We start from the raw sequence: 19,644 nt of genomic DNA on the forward strand, positions 1-19,644 counted from the left end.
CATTCATTTCCCCTTGCACCTTTTATTATGCATTAGCAATGAACTCTGCTTCTCTCAGGATGATGAATTTGAACTTGGCCAATTACCCGGTAGTAATGACCCGTCCGGAGTGATCGTTATTGCTGAAGTGACATCACTGTTTCGTGTCTCCGTGCACTTCAGGCACTTCCCGCAGCATCGCGTTTCTTGGACGAGAGACTGTGTCTTGCTCTTTTGGCTTCAGGTGCCGAGGTCAACTAGAGGATGAGAGTGTAGGTCTCTCATCCTCTGGTGCTTTGAACTGTCTGGACATGGCCTCCTGACTTCTAGGGGAAGGAAGGAATGAAGCCCAGTCTTTTCTCCCCTGGAGAATTTTTTTTTCTTGTTTTCAATTCTGGGCAGAGCTGACCTGCCATTTACTCCTGTCTTGCAGGCAGTGAGCATCCCCATCCGGAAGGGGCCTCTCGGCTCCGTTGCTTCTGTGAAGTGTTCCGAGAAGACTTGTGTGGACCGATGGGGCAGCCTTTGCCTTCCCGGTCCTTAGCTCTATTGAGGAACAGAGAGAGAGAGCGTCTCAGTTTGCTGGGTTGTGATAATAAAGTACCACAGACTGGGTGACTTAGCAGGAATTAATTTGCTTGCAGTTCTTGGGGCTAGAAATCCAAGATCAAGGTGTCTGCAGAGTTGGTTTCTTCTGAGGCCTCTCCCCTTGCTTGTGGATGTCCGTCTTCTCGCTGCACCATCACGTGGTCTTCCCTCTGTGTGTGTCTGTGCCCTTGTCTGAGCTTAAAAGTCTATGATCATGTTGGACAGGGCCTATCCCAGTGACCACGTTTTAACATAATTACCTCTTTTAAAGACCCTATTTCCAAATACAGTCACATTCTGAGGTACTAAGGATTAGGTCTTCAATGTAAAAATTTGGGGGTGGGGCACAATTCAGCCCCTAACAAGCAGACAAATAGGACATTTGAGAAGCTTTAAGAAAATGAGTAAGGAAAAATAAAAGGCAAAAAAGAGAAAAAGAAAACAGTCAGCTTTTGCAAGGAATCATGAAAGTTCTGTGAGTGTGTGTGTGTGCGCACGTGCGCGTGAGGTGCTTTATAACTAAGAGAACACGTGCTGGTACCATCTTTTTTTTCCCCCCACAACACGCGGTGCTGGCTGGGTGCTCACAGGAATTATCCACACTCTGAGGTGTCCTGTGCTGCCCAAGGTCTCTGCTCAGGAGTAGCCGAGCTGTGATTTGCATCCAGTTCTTTAGATGCTGTCCAGTATGGTATTTTTTTTTTCATCACCCCAGTAGGGAGGTGAAAAGAAAGGATGTTCCCATGGGCAAATTTCATGGCCTTTTGGGGGTTGCTTTGTTTTGTTTTGGAAACTTTAGGGGTAAAGGCGTCATCCCATCAGTGTTCAGTATTCGTAGTGCAGGAAGTAAACACGTGGGCAGAAAGCTACAACGCTTTGGAGAAAGAAAGAGTGAGGCACCTGTTCTGGAAGTCATTATTTTATGATGGAAGTTTTCAAGCATGGAAAAAAGTAGAGTGGTACAAGGAACTCCCACATGTTTGCCGCTCAGACACAATCATTTCCAGGATGTTGCTACAATTGCTTCATCTACCCCTTTCTCCTTCATAAAGTGAATTGAACAGAGGTCCCTCTTTTAAGTATGTACCTTAAAAAATAACATTTTTGACATAAGGCTACTCAGTTTCCTGCTAGCCTCCAAAAGTCCTCTTACAGTTCGTTTAATCAGATCAGTGTCAAAGCAAGGCCGTGTGGCCACCTACTAAATGATGTTTGACAGTAAGTTTTCTTGCCTTTGTTTCTTGTCTGCTGTGCTCAGGGCTGCTTTGGTTGCAGGTTTCTTCAAAGAGAAAATGCAGTGAGTTTAGTTCATTTGGCTGTAGGGTTTGCAGTGATACTTATTTAAAATGTCAGAGTTTCTCACTGGACAGTGCATTTCACAGTTCTTAAAAGCAAAAAGCAAAAACAGTTCTTCAGTTTTGAATGAATTTCTATGGTCTTCAAGAATCATCCAAACACTGATTTTTTTTCCTGTGTATTAATCAGCACCATGTTATTTTTAAAAGGCTAAAATTTTCAAGAAAAGAAAATGTCAAAAATTAGTAAACAGAAAAGTTGTGCATTTTTACATAGTGTTGGTATACAAAAGTATTGCTTAACTAATTTATTTCATTAACATTGACTCATTACATTTTGTCTGCATGGAACCTTGTTTTATGACATTATTTTCCAACCATAACTCATGCATATATCAAGCCACTAAACAAGTTCTTACATGCTTGCTTTTGTCCAACAATATTTTTGTAATCAACAGGAATGCTGCTAACACGAGTTAGCGGAGAGTCTGAATGCAACTGTTTGTTGACAGCTTTTAAAATATGACAGTCTTGCATTTTGCTAACATTTTGTCTCTTCCAATAGGTATAAATGACCAAGGATTGTACAGAGTTGTGGGGGTGAGTTCAAAGGTCCAGAGACTTCTCAGTATGTTGATGGGTATGCCTCTTTTCTAATCATTTTCCATGCACGATTTGTTTATGTTCATTTAATGTCATGAGTTAATATTTCATAGTCACGTCCAGCCTACTTGCGATCCACTCTTTTCTTCTGCCTATGTTCGTGTTCTCCAAGCCGACTCTGAGAAGTAGATTAGTGTTTGCCTCAGCACCAATTATCCGCTTGCTCTTGACTCACTAAGAACTGGAAGGAACCAAGGCGTGCAGCTCACGGGCGAATGTCTTCTCCTGCTTTCCTCTCCTAGGGAAGTAGCAGCCAGCCGCTGTGATTTGTGTGGCTTCCAAATTGGCCGTCCAGAGTCTTGACAGTACATTTGATTGGACAAGACCACTGGGACTCGCTCATTTTTATGGCGCTTCCAAAACTGTCATTTGACAGCAAGAGTCTGGTTCTTGGGGATTCATTGGTATTCACAGGGGCTTGTTTGTAGTTTGCAGCAGGCTCCTCTCCAGAACCGTGCGTGCTCCATCTGCACCGATAACATGGTGTTCTTTGGCACCGCACGCTGGAGGAAGCCAGAAAGTGAATTCGTTTCATTATTCTAGATGCTATGTGGATGACGCAGCGCTTTTCCATTACACACTGCTGTCAGTCCTGTGCCCCCTGTAAGGCGCCCCACTTCTCTCCCCAGCCCAGAGCAGGCTGCCTCTGGAGAAGTGGTGATGAGTCGTCAGGCTTGAGGGCCCCTTGTGTCATTATGACCTTGCTAAATGTTAATTAATTTGACATCTTACTTTAACTAATCAACATTAACAATGCCCTCAGGTATACTATCACTGCATTTAAATGAGTCTGCATCTCAAAGCGTTTCAGCAAACATTCATTTTCTGGAAGCAGAAACCAAGACAAATAAAATCAACTGAGATGTGACAGATAGGATTGCTTGTTTGGCTGTTATTTGAATTAAGGATTTAATAAGCAACAGTCCTTTTTTTTTTTAAAGATATTAACCACAGGAAAAAATTGCCCATCATCAGTTGCAGAGCCTTATTAGAATACATTCACTCTCGTGAGCTGTTTTTACTTTCTGCCTCTTTGGTTTAACTTGGGCGTGCAGTGCGGACAGTCAGATTTTCCTCTTTACCATCCATGGTCTCCAAATGGAGTAGACTTCGGTTGCCAGTGGTTCAGTAGCAGCTGGAAGTGTTTAATGGGAACTATAGCATCTGCTTTTAGTTAATTTTAAAATTAGAAACACTTCTCTCCTTTCCAAGATGGTGTTGCGATGATTAGAACTGGGAGACTGATATTGGAAGGGGAGGTTTTGGCCGAGAGCTGTGCCCTGTGGCAATAAATTGGCCCTAAGGACCTTAGCATTATTTTTATTATCTCCTTGTTCATGGTCACGGGCGGCTGGAACAGGGTGTGTCTTGTGGTCACCTTGAAGTGTTAAATTGTCCCCAAATTTGTTCTTAATCTCATAAAATCCCACATGCTCTGCATCCTTGAACTCAGAGGGTGGTTTCCTCTGCTGCTGGAAAACATCTCATTGACAGTCCTTATGTTGCGAGATGTTTTAAAAATATCTAATCCCTCAAAAATTCATGAGCTGTGGAACTGTTTTCACTTCCCATGGGACTCAGAGTAGAGAAGCCAGGACCCAGCCGTGACGCAGCCCCGCTTATGGTGCTTACAAGGGAAAGGCTGATATTCTGCAAATGGGAAGTTAGAGCATTGATGTGAGAGAAAGAGACTGGCTTGTTAGTTTTTTTATTAAGTATTTATTTAAAGGAGCTATACAACATAAATTGTTTTACTTAATCTGTAAATAATTCCTAGCCTAAGTTTATCAATCACAGACTTTGGACTTTTATTAGCATTAATATCATTTTCTTACTACTTTGTTACAAACGCAAACTTTAGCTCTTAACAAAGTACATTTATTCACTTAATAAATTTAAGATTTCCTTAAGCTATTTCTTTACTTTCATTCTGATTCAGCAGGTGTTCAAATGGAAATAATTTGTTTCTTCCAAAAAAAAAGTTAAGAGTTTCTGAAGAGTCATGTATACACTGTCCCATAGGTATTCTTTCCAACTTTTCCCACCTCTCTACGTCATTTTAAGGTTATATATCTTAAAGAGAAAAAAATTGAGTTCGCCAGATGTTTAACTTTGTATTTAAACCAATCCATATTTCTCCCCTTTTACTATGAGTTAATCAGATAATTAATTCTGATAGTTTGGCTCATTTGTGGTACTATGCACTTATTTTTAAAAAATTACTATTCTTCAGGTAATGTGTATTTCAGAGTTTAATTTTTTCAAAGCATCTTTTGTTTGCAATGCACTTTTCTTTGTACAAAAGAAAAAAATCTAATTTTAAATATCTGAGAAAACGTTCTAAGCCATTTTATATTTTTGGACAAGGACTTCCATTTACTTAGTTCTCTTTAATTCTTGAGAGTTAATTATTTACTTTGGTATATTTTCAATTATTGCTATTTTTACATAAAGTAGTTTAAGTATTCTTTAAATACTCGTGTGTAAAATTTGGGTGATTTCTAAAGAAAGGATGCCTGCTCAAATCTTGCATGTTTTCTTCACTTGTTACCTTTATTGGAGTGTTTTTCCCTTTACATTTAAGAATAAAATAAAGAAAAATGTTTCTCTTATTCTTCCTTCCCTTCATCCTCCCCTTCATCCTCCCCTTCATCCTCCCCTTCTCCCTCCCCTTCTCCCTCCCCTCCCCCTCCCCTCTTCCTCATCCCTTTCTTTCCCCTCTGGCTGCCAGCATGACATACTGATGGCAGATGACCCCAGAAAGTCCTCTCTAGTCCTCCAAATAGTCAAGTCCTTAGCACCCTTTGTAGGCCAGGGGAAGGAGTGGGCAACTGCCCTCCTCCCCATGGTGATGAGAATTGTCTGCCTTCTTAGTCGTCCTCTCTCCTGGGAGCAGAAGGCAGTGGCCTGCTGGGTTTTCAGCAGCCTCTTGCTTTTCCCTGGACGAGCTTCCTAAAGCAAATGTTTAAGTGAGCAGTTGCCTTCTTTCCCTTCACGGGTCCTGTCCTTTCCTCCCCCTGTGGCTGCAACACAGGGCACACATGGTCTCATAAAAGTTTTTGGGTTTTTGTTTGTTTTTAGAGACCCAGAGCAGTTGGGGAAGGCAGGGAGAAATATTAGGTGAGGTGTTTTGGGGTGAGTCATGTTTTTAGTTGATGGGGCGAGAATGTAGCAGATTAATTGCTATCGTTCTTGGTCGTTTAGAACTGAGATGAGTTAGAATTTCATGTAGTCTGCCTTTTCCCCACTTGAGAACGAAAACGATAGAGCAGCGGAGTGAGGGAAAATGTGACAGTAGCTGATGTGGCTGATGGATGTGGTGGTTGTTTCTAAATAAACCTAATGTGCAAAAAAGTTTGGATGGTTTCAAAGTTAGACAGAGAACCGTAGAAAACAAAAAAAACTAATTTAGAAGTGTTTTACTTTTAAAATATTACCGTGTTTGCTTTGTAGGAGAACTTTTTCACATAGATTGGTGAAAAAGAAAACTAACAGCTGAAAAAAACTTCATTTTCAAAATTCATTCAGTCACTGTGCTTCATAAGTTCTTTCAGATGAGACCAGGTCAGTGTCAACACTTGCCTCTAGATTGGGCTGCAAATGTCCTGTTTCAAAAAAATGACCACTGGCTAGTTATAAAATTATGAAACTTTAACCCAAATAAAAAGTCAGTTGTTTGTATCTGTGCTTGTTAATTTTGATTTTTAAGTAATCCACAAGGTGGTTTCTCTTGGTCAAAAAGGAAGCACATTTTTTACCTAATGATAGGACATATATTCAGTTTGAACAGTGAAATGCATTTTTAGTTCAAATCCCAAATAAGTTATAAACAAATTTACCTAGTCCCAGTGTATCCACTGATTGTAAAAAAACTCCTGTGGATGATTGACTTATTTGAAAACAGTAAAATTTAATGGAGGTTTGGTACTGTAGACACAATGGAGTTATTAGCTTCTGATGTAACAGTTTCTTTTTATTTTATGAATTCAAAGGATAGCTTTATTTTTGCATTAAAGCTGTCCTTTGAATTCATGGAATGGTAATTTGGTAGAAAGCTGAAAAGAAAAGATTTCATTTAGAAGCCTTATCATTAGAAGGATTTAAAAATGGTGATTTGCTAAAAGCAAGTTGATTGAAAATGTTATCTGACTTGTGTGTTAAAATGAGATTTAAATAATTGATTTAATGAGAGAGAGAATATTCAGTTACTGAAGTAATTGGCTGGCAAGACCTTCAGAACAGAATTATTCAGTCCCAGTTATAAAGGATTGTGCCTTTAATCAGGGTGCTTAATTTGATTTCTTGCATATACCTGTGGCTTGTCTGACAAGCCTAGTAACAAATGAGTTTTGAATTGGAGAACTGATCAAAATGTAATCAGTGTCAGTTGCCATTGTTGTCGTTTATTGCATATTGCTGTCAGTTGCTGTAATCAAGAACCATTGAAATGCTTTAAAAAGCCTCCAGACTTTTGAGTAATTGACTTCGTATGTATGATGTTATGACCGTGAAATAACCATCACTTCCTGTTTTACTTGATTTCCAAAAAGTTTGAGAGTAACACTCAGCTGCCATCCATCCTGTCTCATACCCAAGCCTCAAACTTTTTTGGTGGCATATATGACATAATGTGGTGGTCCCATTTTGACAGATTGTGCTTTTTAGTGCTTTTAAAGAGGAAATACTAACATGATGTTTCCTTCCCTAGATAGATGAATGCAGTGTAAGGGAGGAGGAAAAACCCCAGCGCAGCTAGGTTTTATTTTTTTGGTCGTAGTTGAAACATTCTGGAGTGAGGGAGAAATGATGTCTCCTCCACGCATCTCTTATTTTCTCCTTTGTGTGATGGGGTTGCAGAAAAGCAGACAAGTTTATATCCATTGTGTGGCTATCATTCACTATAACCTATTTGCTGTTCCCTCCCTTTGAGGTTGTTACCACCCCTGAATGCTGATCCTTTCAGCTATGGTAATTGCCTACTCGTTTAATAATTTGTGGACATCTGAATACATCCCTGATTTGATGCTCCCCAAGAGCTTTTACATGACCTCCTTTGTGCAGATGAGACCCTGGAGTTCAGATTGGTTTGGAAGTGACTTGCGTGGGGTGGGGTGGGAGTTAGAGCTCCGGCAGAGATTTCAGCCCGGGTATGTGATCCTGGTGCTGCAGTTCGCCCTGGTGCTGTGCCACAGCCGGGTGCGGTTGCCAGCCTTACCAAAATCAGAGATGCCGCCCTACTCAGAGGGCTTGCCTTTCTCACCATCTGGGACTGACTTTTTCCCTTTCAGGATTGGTCACCTCCCTCCCTCCCTCCCTCCCTTCCTCCCTCCCTTCTTTCGATCTCCTTCTCTTCCTCCTCCTCTTCCTCTTTCTTTTTTATGAAGCCCCATGTCTTCAGAGCTTCCTAGCTATTTGAAAAGCCATTTGGAAGAACATATCATTAACATACTTTCAGGACAAAGAAAACCGGTTTAATTTAGAATGAACATCAGAAGAGTTACACACAGGCTTCCAATAGATATTTCCAGGATGAGTGTGTAAATTCTAATGTTAATGGGAAAGATTACTCATAAGTGACTTTTTAAGTTTATGTATCACCGTTTTTTCTATTTTATGTATTAATTTTCAGAAAGATACCTAACATGATAAGTATAAATCTTAGATGTGTGGGACCAAACTCATCCTTTCTTCTCACTGGCTTTTTGGTATTCTAATATATAGTCATTTTGCCGTTAACAATGCTGCGTGTTGTCCCTGTCATAACTCTGTGATAGTAACAATGCCATCTGAACAACTGAAAATATACAGGCACTGCACGTGCCACATTCTCTAAGCCACGGCTACTGAGTAGTACTGGTAATAATAATAATATTAATGATGATAATCACGATAGCTGCCCACGCTTTGCAGTGGTGAACACTGAAATGCTACGTTATGTCCCATTCTTCCCTACTCTCACCCCCGCCCTTATCCATTTATTTTGATTTTCCACTACCGATTTTCTGAAGTGCTAGTAGAAGTGTCTAGTAATAGATCATAGCTTACAGTATTATAAGAAATAGAGTATAATGTTTGTACAGGAAACCACGGAATTAATTATTTGTGGTTTGGCCACTTGTAAATGAAAGCTTTGTGAGCCAGTCAAGAGGGCCTTTGAATGTTCAAGGTTTTAATGTTTGTTTTTTTTTTTTGCTTGCTCACTAGATGTAAAAACATGCAATGAGTTGGACCTGGAGAACTCCGTAGATTGGGAAGTGAAGACAATAACAAGCGCCCTGAAACAGTATCTGAGGTAAGCTCCCCTCAGGAACAGAAGGGATGTGTGGACGATTTGGACACTGAACACACAGCGGATGCTGACTCTGCCCATTAATCTTAACAGTCAGGTTAAACCTTCTTAAAAGGAGGACGTTTGTGAGGCATCTGATGATGTCCCAGCGAGCGAGTGAAGCGGATGAACATCAGTAAATTGCAGCCGGACAGAATTGGAGGGAACAGACAGGATTTGCAATAGGCATCTGCTGTAACTGTTCTGGAAGTGAATGCTACCAAACAGTGAGGAGGAGGGGCTTTGCATTCACTGAATCTTTCATTTGTTTTTGGCTAAAATGGAGATTTCTTTTTAAGCTTAAAATTGAAACCATTTGAACTTAAAAGCTTAAATGATAAAACAAATACAAAGCTATTTGAAAATATGTTCACTCAAGTTTTAAGATAAATTTTCTATTTATTACAAAAAAATTGGGCTACAAATAGAAAAGGTTCAGTGCTTCTGAGAATCATTAACCTTTCTCTAAAAAAAGAAAGAAGTCTCTTTCCTCTGCACCCCACTCTTCAGCCCCCAACATTTTTTGGTGATGAACCTCGGTCAGTTTTTAAAATAGGATTTTCTGCTTTTTGGTTATGGCTGTATTTTATATCCCTATCATTTAACATGGTTCTTTAGCTATCATATTTTATGTAAGCTATTAGTTAAATCTATAGGCTTAATTAGGTACAGGTTAAGGTCATTTATTACAAGAATGTTTATTCATTGCAAGACTGCATCACAGTGGTGCTGTATTCTTCATGTTGTACGTCGGGGGGCCTGTGTGTCTGGCTGTTCGGCTTCTTTCACAAATTCCAATCTATCAGTGGGTTCAGGTGTGTATTATATATTTTCAAGTATTTTATCTAAGCTAGATAGTTTCAGTTACTGTTTTAACTTTTTCTCCAAGTAGGGAGTACATCATCATCATCATTCCCAGACTATAAAGGGGTACAATTCAGGCTAAATCTACATGCTTGTGTGTAGTTTGCCACTGGGAGCACCTAAGTGGTTTAGGTGAGGATTACAGTAAAAACGAATCTTGTCAGCCCCTGCCCTGGGATTAGAGCGTAAGCTTCCTGAAGACAAGACATCTCAGGTAGCATGTTCACTGCAGAATGTCCCCAGCATCGAGAGCTTTACCCCAGATACGACAGCAGTGATCCTCCACCGGGTCGGCTGTGCCCTGACCCAGGGGATACTTGGCAATATCTGCAGACGTTCTTGGTTGTCATGGTTGCAGGCAAGAAGGTGCTACTGGGTGCAATGAGTTGAGGCCAGAGATGGACCTGCAATGTTTGAGAGAGCCCATTTTCCTCCCCCAGATGTCCAAAATGTCGGCAGAGTTGAGGTTGAGTGAGCCTATTTTAGATGCACGATGGAAAGAAGGGATGAGGGGTATGAAAGTATAAGGGATTGCAAATGGTACTGACTGGCAAAGGGTGCTGCCACTCCAGGAGGAAGCTTCTACCTGGTACAGGTAAGGGAGTTGACCAAGGGCATTCAGGCGTTGGGGGGAAATCAAGGACAGAAATCCAGTTCTTTTGTAGTAAATTCGTGTGTTTTCCCACTGCTGCACATAGTCCTTTTTTTTTCTTTTTTTTTTGGTTTTGTTTTTCCCTTGTGAGGAGAATTAGTTCAAATTGTCTTGATACTCTCTGCAGCTAGTTCCTTATTGCTCCTGGTATATAGTGTTGCCCTTTTGTCTCATTACGCTGTTGCATCCTGTGGAATTCCACGGTTAAACATCGCTTACAGAACATTATGAGACGTTAGGAGGGAAGTTATAAGACATATATAACCACATAACACCTTCTGCCTGAATGTGATAAAGTAATGATCGTAAAATGGCAGATGACTTGGAAGGTTTGAAAGGTTGCTGTTCTTTTCCTCCGTTATTTTTAGCAACTGAAAATGCAGTAATTAGGATTTAAATGACACTTTCTGATGATGTGCCCCAGGGAGGAAAACTGAGTTTTTCTGTACCTCCATTCTGACTACCCAGTTGGGCCCAAGCAGATGCATTTCTTCCAGCATAAGAAGTATAATAGTCCAGAGCATGGCCCCAGTGCCAGCCTGCCCAGATTGGAATCCCGGCTGCCACTTAGGGGGAGCCATGGCCCAAAGCTGCAGACAGCTTTTCTTACCATTGCCCTTGGATTCTGCTGCAGATACCCCAGTCACCTAATGGGATGGGAGGCTGGAGGTAGTAGAAGGAAGTAACCAACTCCCCAAATGCCAAACTAAAACAAGAAGCAAAACCTCCAGGGTCTGGAAGAAAGAAAAATAGGTACAGCAGACATACAAGGTCTGTCTGGAAAAAATCCAACCATTGTTAATAAAGTGAGAACGGTTTGCATGACATCAATGTAACCTGGCAGCCAAGGCGAGTGGACTGGAATGTGCATGTGTGAACAATGACGACTTCACTGTACTTGCCAGCAGGGGTGGTAGACACCGTTGGGTGAGCGTGTGTACTGTGTGGCTATCACATTCAAAATGACTGAGTGAGTAAAGCAACAAATCTGCATCACATTTTGCTTGAACGTTCCTCTATGGGAACTATTCAGGTGCTTCAGAAGGCCACAGCTATGGGCCTTCTGGTGATTGGCAGCTTCATCACGACACCATGCCCACTCATGCATCACGTCTTGTACAGTTTTTTGGCAAAACATGAAATCACACAGGTGACTCAGCCCCCCTAGAGCCCAGATATGGCACTGTGTGACTTCTGGCTTTTCCCAAAGCTAAACTCACCTTTGAAAGGGAAGAGATTTCAGACTGTCCATGAGATTCAGGAAAGTATGATGAGGCAGCTGATGGCTATCGGGAGAACTATGTAAGGTCCCAAGGTGTCTACTTTGAAGGGGACTGAGGCATCGTTGTCCTGTGTATAATGTTTCTTGTATCTTCTATCCTCTTTAATAAATGTCTTTTTCATAGTACGTGGCTGGATACTTTCTGAATAGACCTTGTACGTATGGCATCTCCCTCTTTTCTACTGACTTGAGGCAATTTGTTTAACTTTGAGTGCTTTAAGAAGGCTGAATACCAGCCCTCTGATTGATTTTCTATCTATTCAGACCATAATTTTGATTTCCAGCAGTGTGTTCGTTACAACGGTTTCTCATGTGATGGGACAATGAACTGTTTGTGATGTTTTTAGTAAAATGATTTTACCTAGAGGAAACTTCTGAAGCCTGCAAATTGGAATGGGACTTTGGGGGAAGAAATTGCCAGCATAGGTAAATACTATGATTTATATTCTCAGGCAGATCCCAGCAGGTGGCCAAGAGCTGTAGCTCAAAACCACATTGGGTTGGGAAGTTGAGAGATAGGGTGACTCAGGATAATACATTTTCTATGGGGAACTTGTCATTTTTATTGCTGCCTCCCTAACATTAGCCGTATCTAATGCTTACTTTCCATGCTGCATTGCCTAGCAGACATATGGTGATGAGAGGCTTATAGGAGATATTTAGATATAAATTCATTTTTGTTGAGAAAAGTTCCCTTGCTGGTGTTTCTGAGTGCCTCCTTCTCCCACTTTCGGCACCCTTCACTTTCGTTCTTTGCCTAATGACAGTTTTCCTTCTTTGCGTGCTTCCTGCTTTTCCACATTTTGAAACAAAAAGTCCCCCAAAGTTTACTTCTCTCCCTTCATTTAGTCAATGGTATAATTGATTTTATTTTTTATCTTTAAATGACAGTGGAGGGGGTGATGGGGAGAAGAGAGGAAACAAGGGAACTGTTCTCTTCAGTAGAGTTCTAAGTGCGTCAGTTTCCCTGTCTACACTTGTCACTGTGTGTTTGTGTGTCTGTGTGAGTGTGCATGCACCATCATAAGTTGTATGTAAGGAGCGTAACCTGTAAATATGTTTGCATCTATTTTGTTTTTAAACAGTTTTATTGAAGTGTAATTGGCATGCCCTAGATTGTCCGTGTGTGTAGTGTACATTTGCCTAAGTGTGGCCTGAATGTGTACCTGTGAAGTCATCGCCGTAATCAAAATAGTGACCCTCTCGTCCACCCCTGCTGCCCCCGCCCCGTTTCCTCTTGCCCCTCTGAAATCCCTCGCTCTCACCAGCCCTCTTCACTGCCTTATTCTTAGGCAACCGCTAGTCTGCTTTCTGTCATGATATAAAAAATTCTGTATTTGCTAGAATGTCACATACATGGAATATTGTGGTTGTATTTATTTTAAATCTAGCTTCTTTCACTCAGCATAATTAGAGATTCACCTATGTTGTAGCATAGCTCTTTCCTTCTTGTTGCTGACTAGTGTTTTATTGGTTCCGTTGTGTGGATACACCCCAATCTTTAAAAAAATCCATTCACCCATTGTTGGATAGTTGGGTTGTTTGTAGCTTTGGCTGTTGAAAATGAATCAACTAGAAACCTTCATGTACACATCTTTCAGCCTAGGCTTTCCTTTCTCTTGGGTGAGCCCTCATGTCTGTGCAGTGTCTGGGTTCTGCAGTCAGTGTATGTTTAACTTCCTGGTAAACTGACAAGCTTTTACCGAAAGTGGTTGTACTAGTTTACATTTCCATCAGCAGGGGAGAAGACTCTCATTTTCTCTGCATCCTTGCCAACTCTCGATATGATCAGTCTTATTAATTTTAGCCTTTCTAACAGCTGTATGGTGGTATATCATTGTGCTTTTAAATTTGTGCTTCCATAATGATTAATAATATTAAACATCCTTATGTGCTCTTTTGCTATCTATATATCTTCTTGGGATAGGTGTCTGTCCATGCCTTTCATGCAATAAAAATTGGGTTATTTTTCTTAGGATGTTTTGACCATTCTTGATGTATTTTGGATGCAAATCCTTTCTCAGGTAGCACGCTTTGCAAATGATTTCTGCTATCTGTGGCTAGTCTTTTTATTCTCTTAACAGCGTCTTTCAAATGGTTTTTAATTTTGATGGAATCCAGTTTATCAGTTTCTTTTTATGTGATGTCTCAAGAAATCTTTCTCTAATTCAAAGGCACAAAGGTTTTCTATTTCCTTCTAGAAGTTTTATAGTTTGAGGTTTTATACTTAGATCTGTGGTCTATTTTGAGTTAATTTTTGTGAAGATACGGGGTGTGGATCCAAGTTCACTTATGAATATGGATGTCCAGTTGTTCCGGAACAATTTGTGGGAAAAACTATTTTTTTCTCCCCTGAATCACCTGTCAAGATGATCATAGAATTTTTCTTTTTTAGTTCACCAGTATGGAGAGTTACATGAATTTTGCTTTAATATTAAGGCAGTGTTGCATTTCTGAGATAAACTTGTGATGTATTATCCTTTTATTTATCTCTGTGAATTTGAGTTGCTAAGATTTTATTTAGAATAGTTGCATCTATATTCATAATATTGGTCTGTAGTTTTCTTTGTATGCCCTTAATTTTGGAACTACAGTAATGCTGATGTCAAAGAATGAGTGAGAAAGCATTCCCTCTTACCTTTTCTGGAAGAATTTGTATAGAATTGGCATGCTTTTTTTCTTTGCTAGAATTCACCAGTGAAGTCACCTGGGCCTAGGGTTTTTTTTACTGGCAAATTTTAAACTGCAAATTCAGTTTGTCTAATAGATACAGGACTACTTAGGTTGCTTGATTCTTCTGAAGTGAGCTGGGAGTTTTCGTCTTTTAAGACATTTGGCCACTTAATCTAAGTTGTTGAATTTGTGAACATCAAACTGTTCATCACATTCCCTCATCTTCTTTTTAGTACCTTCAGAGGCTGTGGTGATTCTGCACCCGTCTCTACCATTGTTGACATTGATAATTTGTGGCTTCCCTGTGTTATTTCTTAGTCATTATGGCTAGCTTTATCAATTTTATTGATTATCTCAAAGAACTGGGTTTATTTATTTTCTGATTTTTGTTCCTATTTCACTGATTTTTGCTGTGATTTATGTTTTCTTCTGCTCTACTTATTTTAGGTTTAATTGACCCCTTTTTTCTGGCTAAGATAGAAAAACATAATCGATACAAGACTTCTTTTCTAATAATACAGCTATTTAGCAGTTAAAATTTATCCCCAAATATTACTTTACAAACAACTCTCAAATTCTAATATGTGATATACTGCATTTAGCTCAAAATACTTCCTAATTTATTTTCCTTGGAGTTTTCCAGATATATTTCTCTTATTGATATCTAATTCCTTTTCTGTTGTAATCAGAAAAATACCCTGTACAAATGGAATTCTTTTCAATTTATTGAGATTCATTTTATGTCCCAGAATATGGTCTGTCTTGACAAATGTCCCAAGTGCTCTGGGAGAGAATGCACTCGGACGAAGTGTCACTTACGTGAAGGTTATACCAGTTAGGTGAAGTTGGCTGATCACTTTGTTCAAATCCTCTGTATTCAAACGGATTTTCTGTCTGCTTGTTCTACCAGTTATTGAGACAGAGAGGTATTGAAGTCTTGGCTACAGTTACACAGTTACAGTTTTCTCTCGTTCTCCTTGTGGTCTCATCGGTTTTGCTCCATGCATTCTGAAGCTCCTGTTATTAGATCCATGAACATTGAGAATTGTTAGATCTTGCTGACGAATTGGTCTCTTTAACAATATGAAATGATCCTTTATTCCTTGGCATTTTTCTTGGCTTTTGAATATGTTTTAAATCTGTGTGTGTGTATCTTTGTTTTTTTTTTTTAAAGCACTTGAGGAATTTCTGGGTTACATGGTTTAAACATTTTAAATATTCTTACTATCTTGCCAGATTGTCCTCCAGCAATGGGACAGGTAGACCAGACTGATTCTTCTCTTAGTGTTTAAGTGTTTGTGGAGTTCAAAGAGCTGTTTTTTAAAAAAATTTAACTACATATACATGTAGAACTGTAGCATTCCGTGGACCACAGGACAAAATATGCTACCATTTATGTAATCTATTTCAGTAGAAGATTATAATGATGTGGGTATTTTTGAAGTTGTCCTCAATTTTACTTCATATCTATATTGTATTATTTCATAAGCATAAACAAAACATGGATTTTATATATTTATAATAGGGATATGTAAGAGGAGAGAATTTGATTTCTTGGAGTTTGCTTAATATTTTCTCTATATATTCTCAATATTTTAGAGATGATTTGCAAAATTATATGATTATGGTTGCTTGAATAGAATGTATAGCTATCAACAAGTAAATGTGTAGAGGGGAGTTTTGTGTATATAATCAGATGCTTGTAAAGGTACTTTCCAAGATGAAATGTGAAATACCATGTGCTTAAATCTGATAGGAATTCCTGGCTGCTTAAGCTGGGGTAGTGCCTGGTACAGATAGCACTTAATAAAGTGATCCATTTGATTTATGGATCTTTTTGATACATAAAAGTATTCCCTGGGGGAGTTTTACGCATTACTGAGAAATGCACAGCATATTGAATGTGCCTGTCTTAAAACAACGGACCCAGAGAGGGTGAGCCTGTGCAGAGCTGCTCGCTGACACTACGCTGTTCTTTCCCTGCAGGAGCCTCCCGGAGCCTCTCATGACCTACAAGCTGCATGGGGATTTCATCGCTCCTGTCAGTAAGTATCACTCTGAGGTGCAGAGGCGCAGGTGTGTGGTCGATAGTGTGTGTGAGCTGTAAATTCCATGTGAAAATGACTTTCCGTCATTACTATAATTGATATTAAAAATAGAATTCACTGTAGAAGATCTTGGGTTTCTTTTCACCTTTTAAAAGGTGAAAAAGTGGATAATTGATAAATTCGTTCATTCACAGTTATTCATTGTCTACTGTATCCTCATCACTGGTCGATATCAGGAATGTGGAGCTGTGAAAGAATTTCTGCTCAGGAGTCAATGCACGCCTCCCACTGCTCATCAGGTGTATAATAATGGGATGAACAGAATGCTGCGGGAACGTGGATATATTGAACTCGAGGAAGGTTAGGGACATGAGCAGATTTGGAGAGATTAGCAGGTTGGAAGTGGCTTGTCTTAGAAAGAGATTTGAAAATTAAAGGCAGAAAACAATATTTTGAGACAATGCCAGAAGTCCACACAGTATTTGATAGAGTGAATCATATGTGATAAAATGTTAAATGAAAAGAGCCCAGCGTTGGTAGAATTTTAGTTTTGATGGCATTTTTGGTGACTCATATTTATTTGAAGTCTTGTTTTTGTTTTCTGTTTTATCATACACCTCTGTTTTTATGTTTGACACACGGTGTTGAATCATTAGAGCCTCCTGAAGTATGCTGCTCTTAGGTACTTAATAGTTAGGGAAATGAAGTTGGAGAGGTGTTCAATGACTTGCCAGGTTACAGGCGTCTTGATGTAAGTTCTCAGCCCCAGCTCCACCAGCTGAGACCTGCAGTTTCGTTTTCACAGGCGCACCGACAGTAGCTGTCGTACATTCATTTCCTTTTATTTTTTTTCCCCTCGGATGTGTTCCGTAGTTCAGTCTGTCAGAAAACTTAGAGCAACCCCTTTGGGTCCTGCGTTACAGCTGCTGGGACATTGCTTTAAATGGCACCTTTCTGGGAGGCCCTTGCTCAGGCCGGTGTGCGGGTTTCGAGTGCGCTGCAGAGGGAAGCCCTGGGTAGGCCCACTCAGACTCTGCATATGAAACGGCTTTCAGAAAAGGGGAAAACTACGGTCCTAGGCAATTTTATTTTTATGTGGAAGAGGGTTTTTTTTTTTTAAGAGAATTTGTGTGATGAAGGAAATGGGGGAAAGTTTTCTTGGCAGGAACTCAAGCAAATGCTTAGTTGTTTTGATTTCTTCCCTGTGGCATTTTTGACAAATGGGGGAGAGAGAAATGAAACTCCGCTTGGAGGACAATTGTTTCATGTTGTCCGCCTCGGAGACTGGAAAAAGCGGGAGGGTGCCAGTTTTCATCTAGGATCCTCTGAGAATGGGAGAAAGATAAAGGGACTGTGGAGTAAGGTTTTACATTACAAGTGAGTGTCACTGTTATCATGCCTTGTAAATGAAGCCTGTGTGGTTGAAATTCTAATGTCAGTGCATTTTCCCAGAGGAAGGCTTCCTAAGAGGTAGGAATTTACAAGTGGTGGTGAAGGAATTTACAAGGAGTGGTGGGTCACGAACTGAAGGAGCTGGTTGAGACTGCCCTTGAGCAATGTGGTGGAAGAGACTGACAAATACAAAAGGTATCCTCACCTACTGGACCAGGGCCTTGCGCCTCGCTTCCCAACTTTGAGGGGTTGCTGTAACGGAGGCTTCCCAGTTTGAGTAACAGGCCCGTTCCAAAGAAAAAGACTGTTGCTGCGACCATTATTGGCATGTGTTCGCACCTCAGTCAAGTTGTGGGTGGAGTGGGACCTGTGGTTACCTTATTTAATGAGAAGAAGGGCACGTATTGACTGGGCATATTTTCGGGGCCCACGTTTGTCATGCAGACTTGAGATTTTTATCTGACTCCTGGGAGTGCTCTTGTCAGTGCTCACTTTTCCTCTTGGGAGCGGATCCTCTGATCTCTTGCCTGTGCAGTTTCACGAATTGAATAAAACAGTTACAGGAATCAGGTGGCCAGAAGCAGTCTCTCCTTTTGAAGATCATTGGAGAGTTGGGATTGTGGTTAAGCTATCATTTTCCATGAACAATGGCAGCGATTACCTTGTTTTGCTGAATGTCTGTTAGCTGAGCTGACTGCTAAGCTTACAAGCATTGCCTATCTTTGTTACCTCTTCTCACTGCAGAATGCAAGGTGGGTTTTGATGCTTGTCAGCCCTGTGTGGTGGTTTCCGACTGTTCTCTGGTGTTGCCATAGTCTCTGTGGCTGTCCCTGCCGAGGCTTCAGAAAGCGTCTCTTGGGTCCTTCATTTTCTCTCATCAGTTTCTCCCCTGTAGAGTTATCTATGAGTTAATAGTTCTGAAGCATGTGATACAAAAATGCATTTAATTTTATTGTCACTGCAGAAGGAAAAAAGTGTTCTTATTTTTCATTGTTAAGAAATACTGACTTACTCTTCAATGTTGAATGCATTGGGAAATTAAACTTTTTTCTTCCTTAGAGAAAATTGAGAGCATTCACTCAACTCTCTCAACTGAGAGAGTTAACTAAATTTACTGAAAGGAACTAGAAACCATCTGTCTAGGAAAGCCACTCCTGTGTTTCTCCTTTCCTCACACACACAGTGCTTCACTTCTCGTCACCAGATGTGTGGGTTTCTCCTCCATACCAGCCAGTGCTGCGACACCGGCGGAGTGTCCTGCAGTTCAGTTCAGTTCTGATTCTAGCTACATAGAATTTGCACCGGATCCCATAAGTTACACTCAGTCCCACAAGACTGTCCCTCCTTCAGATACTAGTCAGAGGTCTCAGGTTGTCCCCAGTAATTCTGACTGGCTAGAGACCAGGGTTCTCTATCTGCCCTTGGATTTGTAATTTGCTAGAAAGGCTCATAGAACTCAGGGAAAATCAGGCTTCAGTTTAGCAACTTACTACATAATACAGGATGTGTCCGTGATGAAGATGGAAGAGTACATGGGGCGAGGACTGGAAGGGTCCCGAGCTCAGGAGCCTCTGTCCCCGTGCGGCTGGGGTGCGCCACCTCCCCAGCGTGTGGATATGTCCAGGCACTTGGAAGCTCTCCAAACCCTCTACTTTTGGGATTTTATGGAAGCTGTAATTTGTAGGCAATAGGGATTTTTAACTCCATTTCCAGCCCCTCTTGTGTCTCTGGAGAATGGGGGGCGGGGCTGAAAATCTCGAGCTGCTAACCATGGCTGGATCTTTTTGGTGACCATGTCAGAGCCCACCCCAAGGCACCTCATTAGAACAAAAGATGTTCTTACCACCTGGGAAATTCCAAGGGACTTAGGAGCTTGGTGT

At 40.6% G+C, this 19,644-nt stretch overlaps 1 protein-coding gene across 2 annotated transcripts in view; it reads left to right on the plus strand.

Moving 5' to 3' along the window:
- ARHGAP10 (Rho GTPase activating protein 10) overlaps positions 1 to 19,644 on the plus strand; it is a 234,932-nt gene that overhangs the window by 138,729 nt on the left and 76,559 nt on the right. For both annotated transcript variants that reach the window (XM_036031869.1, XM_036031868.1), the window contains 3 exons: positions 2,428 to 2,502; positions 8,730 to 8,817; positions 16,311 to 16,369. In XM_036031869.1, coding sequence (XP_035887762.1) covers positions 2,428 to 2,502; positions 8,730 to 8,817; positions 16,311 to 16,369 — 222 coding nt within the window. The remainder of the gene's footprint in view (positions 1 to 2,427; positions 2,503 to 8,729; positions 8,818 to 16,310; positions 16,370 to 19,644) is intronic.

Source organism: Phyllostomus discolor, chromosome 8 (genome assembly GCF_004126475.2).
Source record: "Phyllostomus discolor isolate MPI-MPIP mPhyDis1 chromosome 8, mPhyDis1.pri.v3, whole genome shotgun sequence".
Taxonomy (NCBI): domain Eukaryota; kingdom Metazoa; phylum Chordata; class Mammalia; order Chiroptera; family Phyllostomidae; genus Phyllostomus; species Phyllostomus discolor.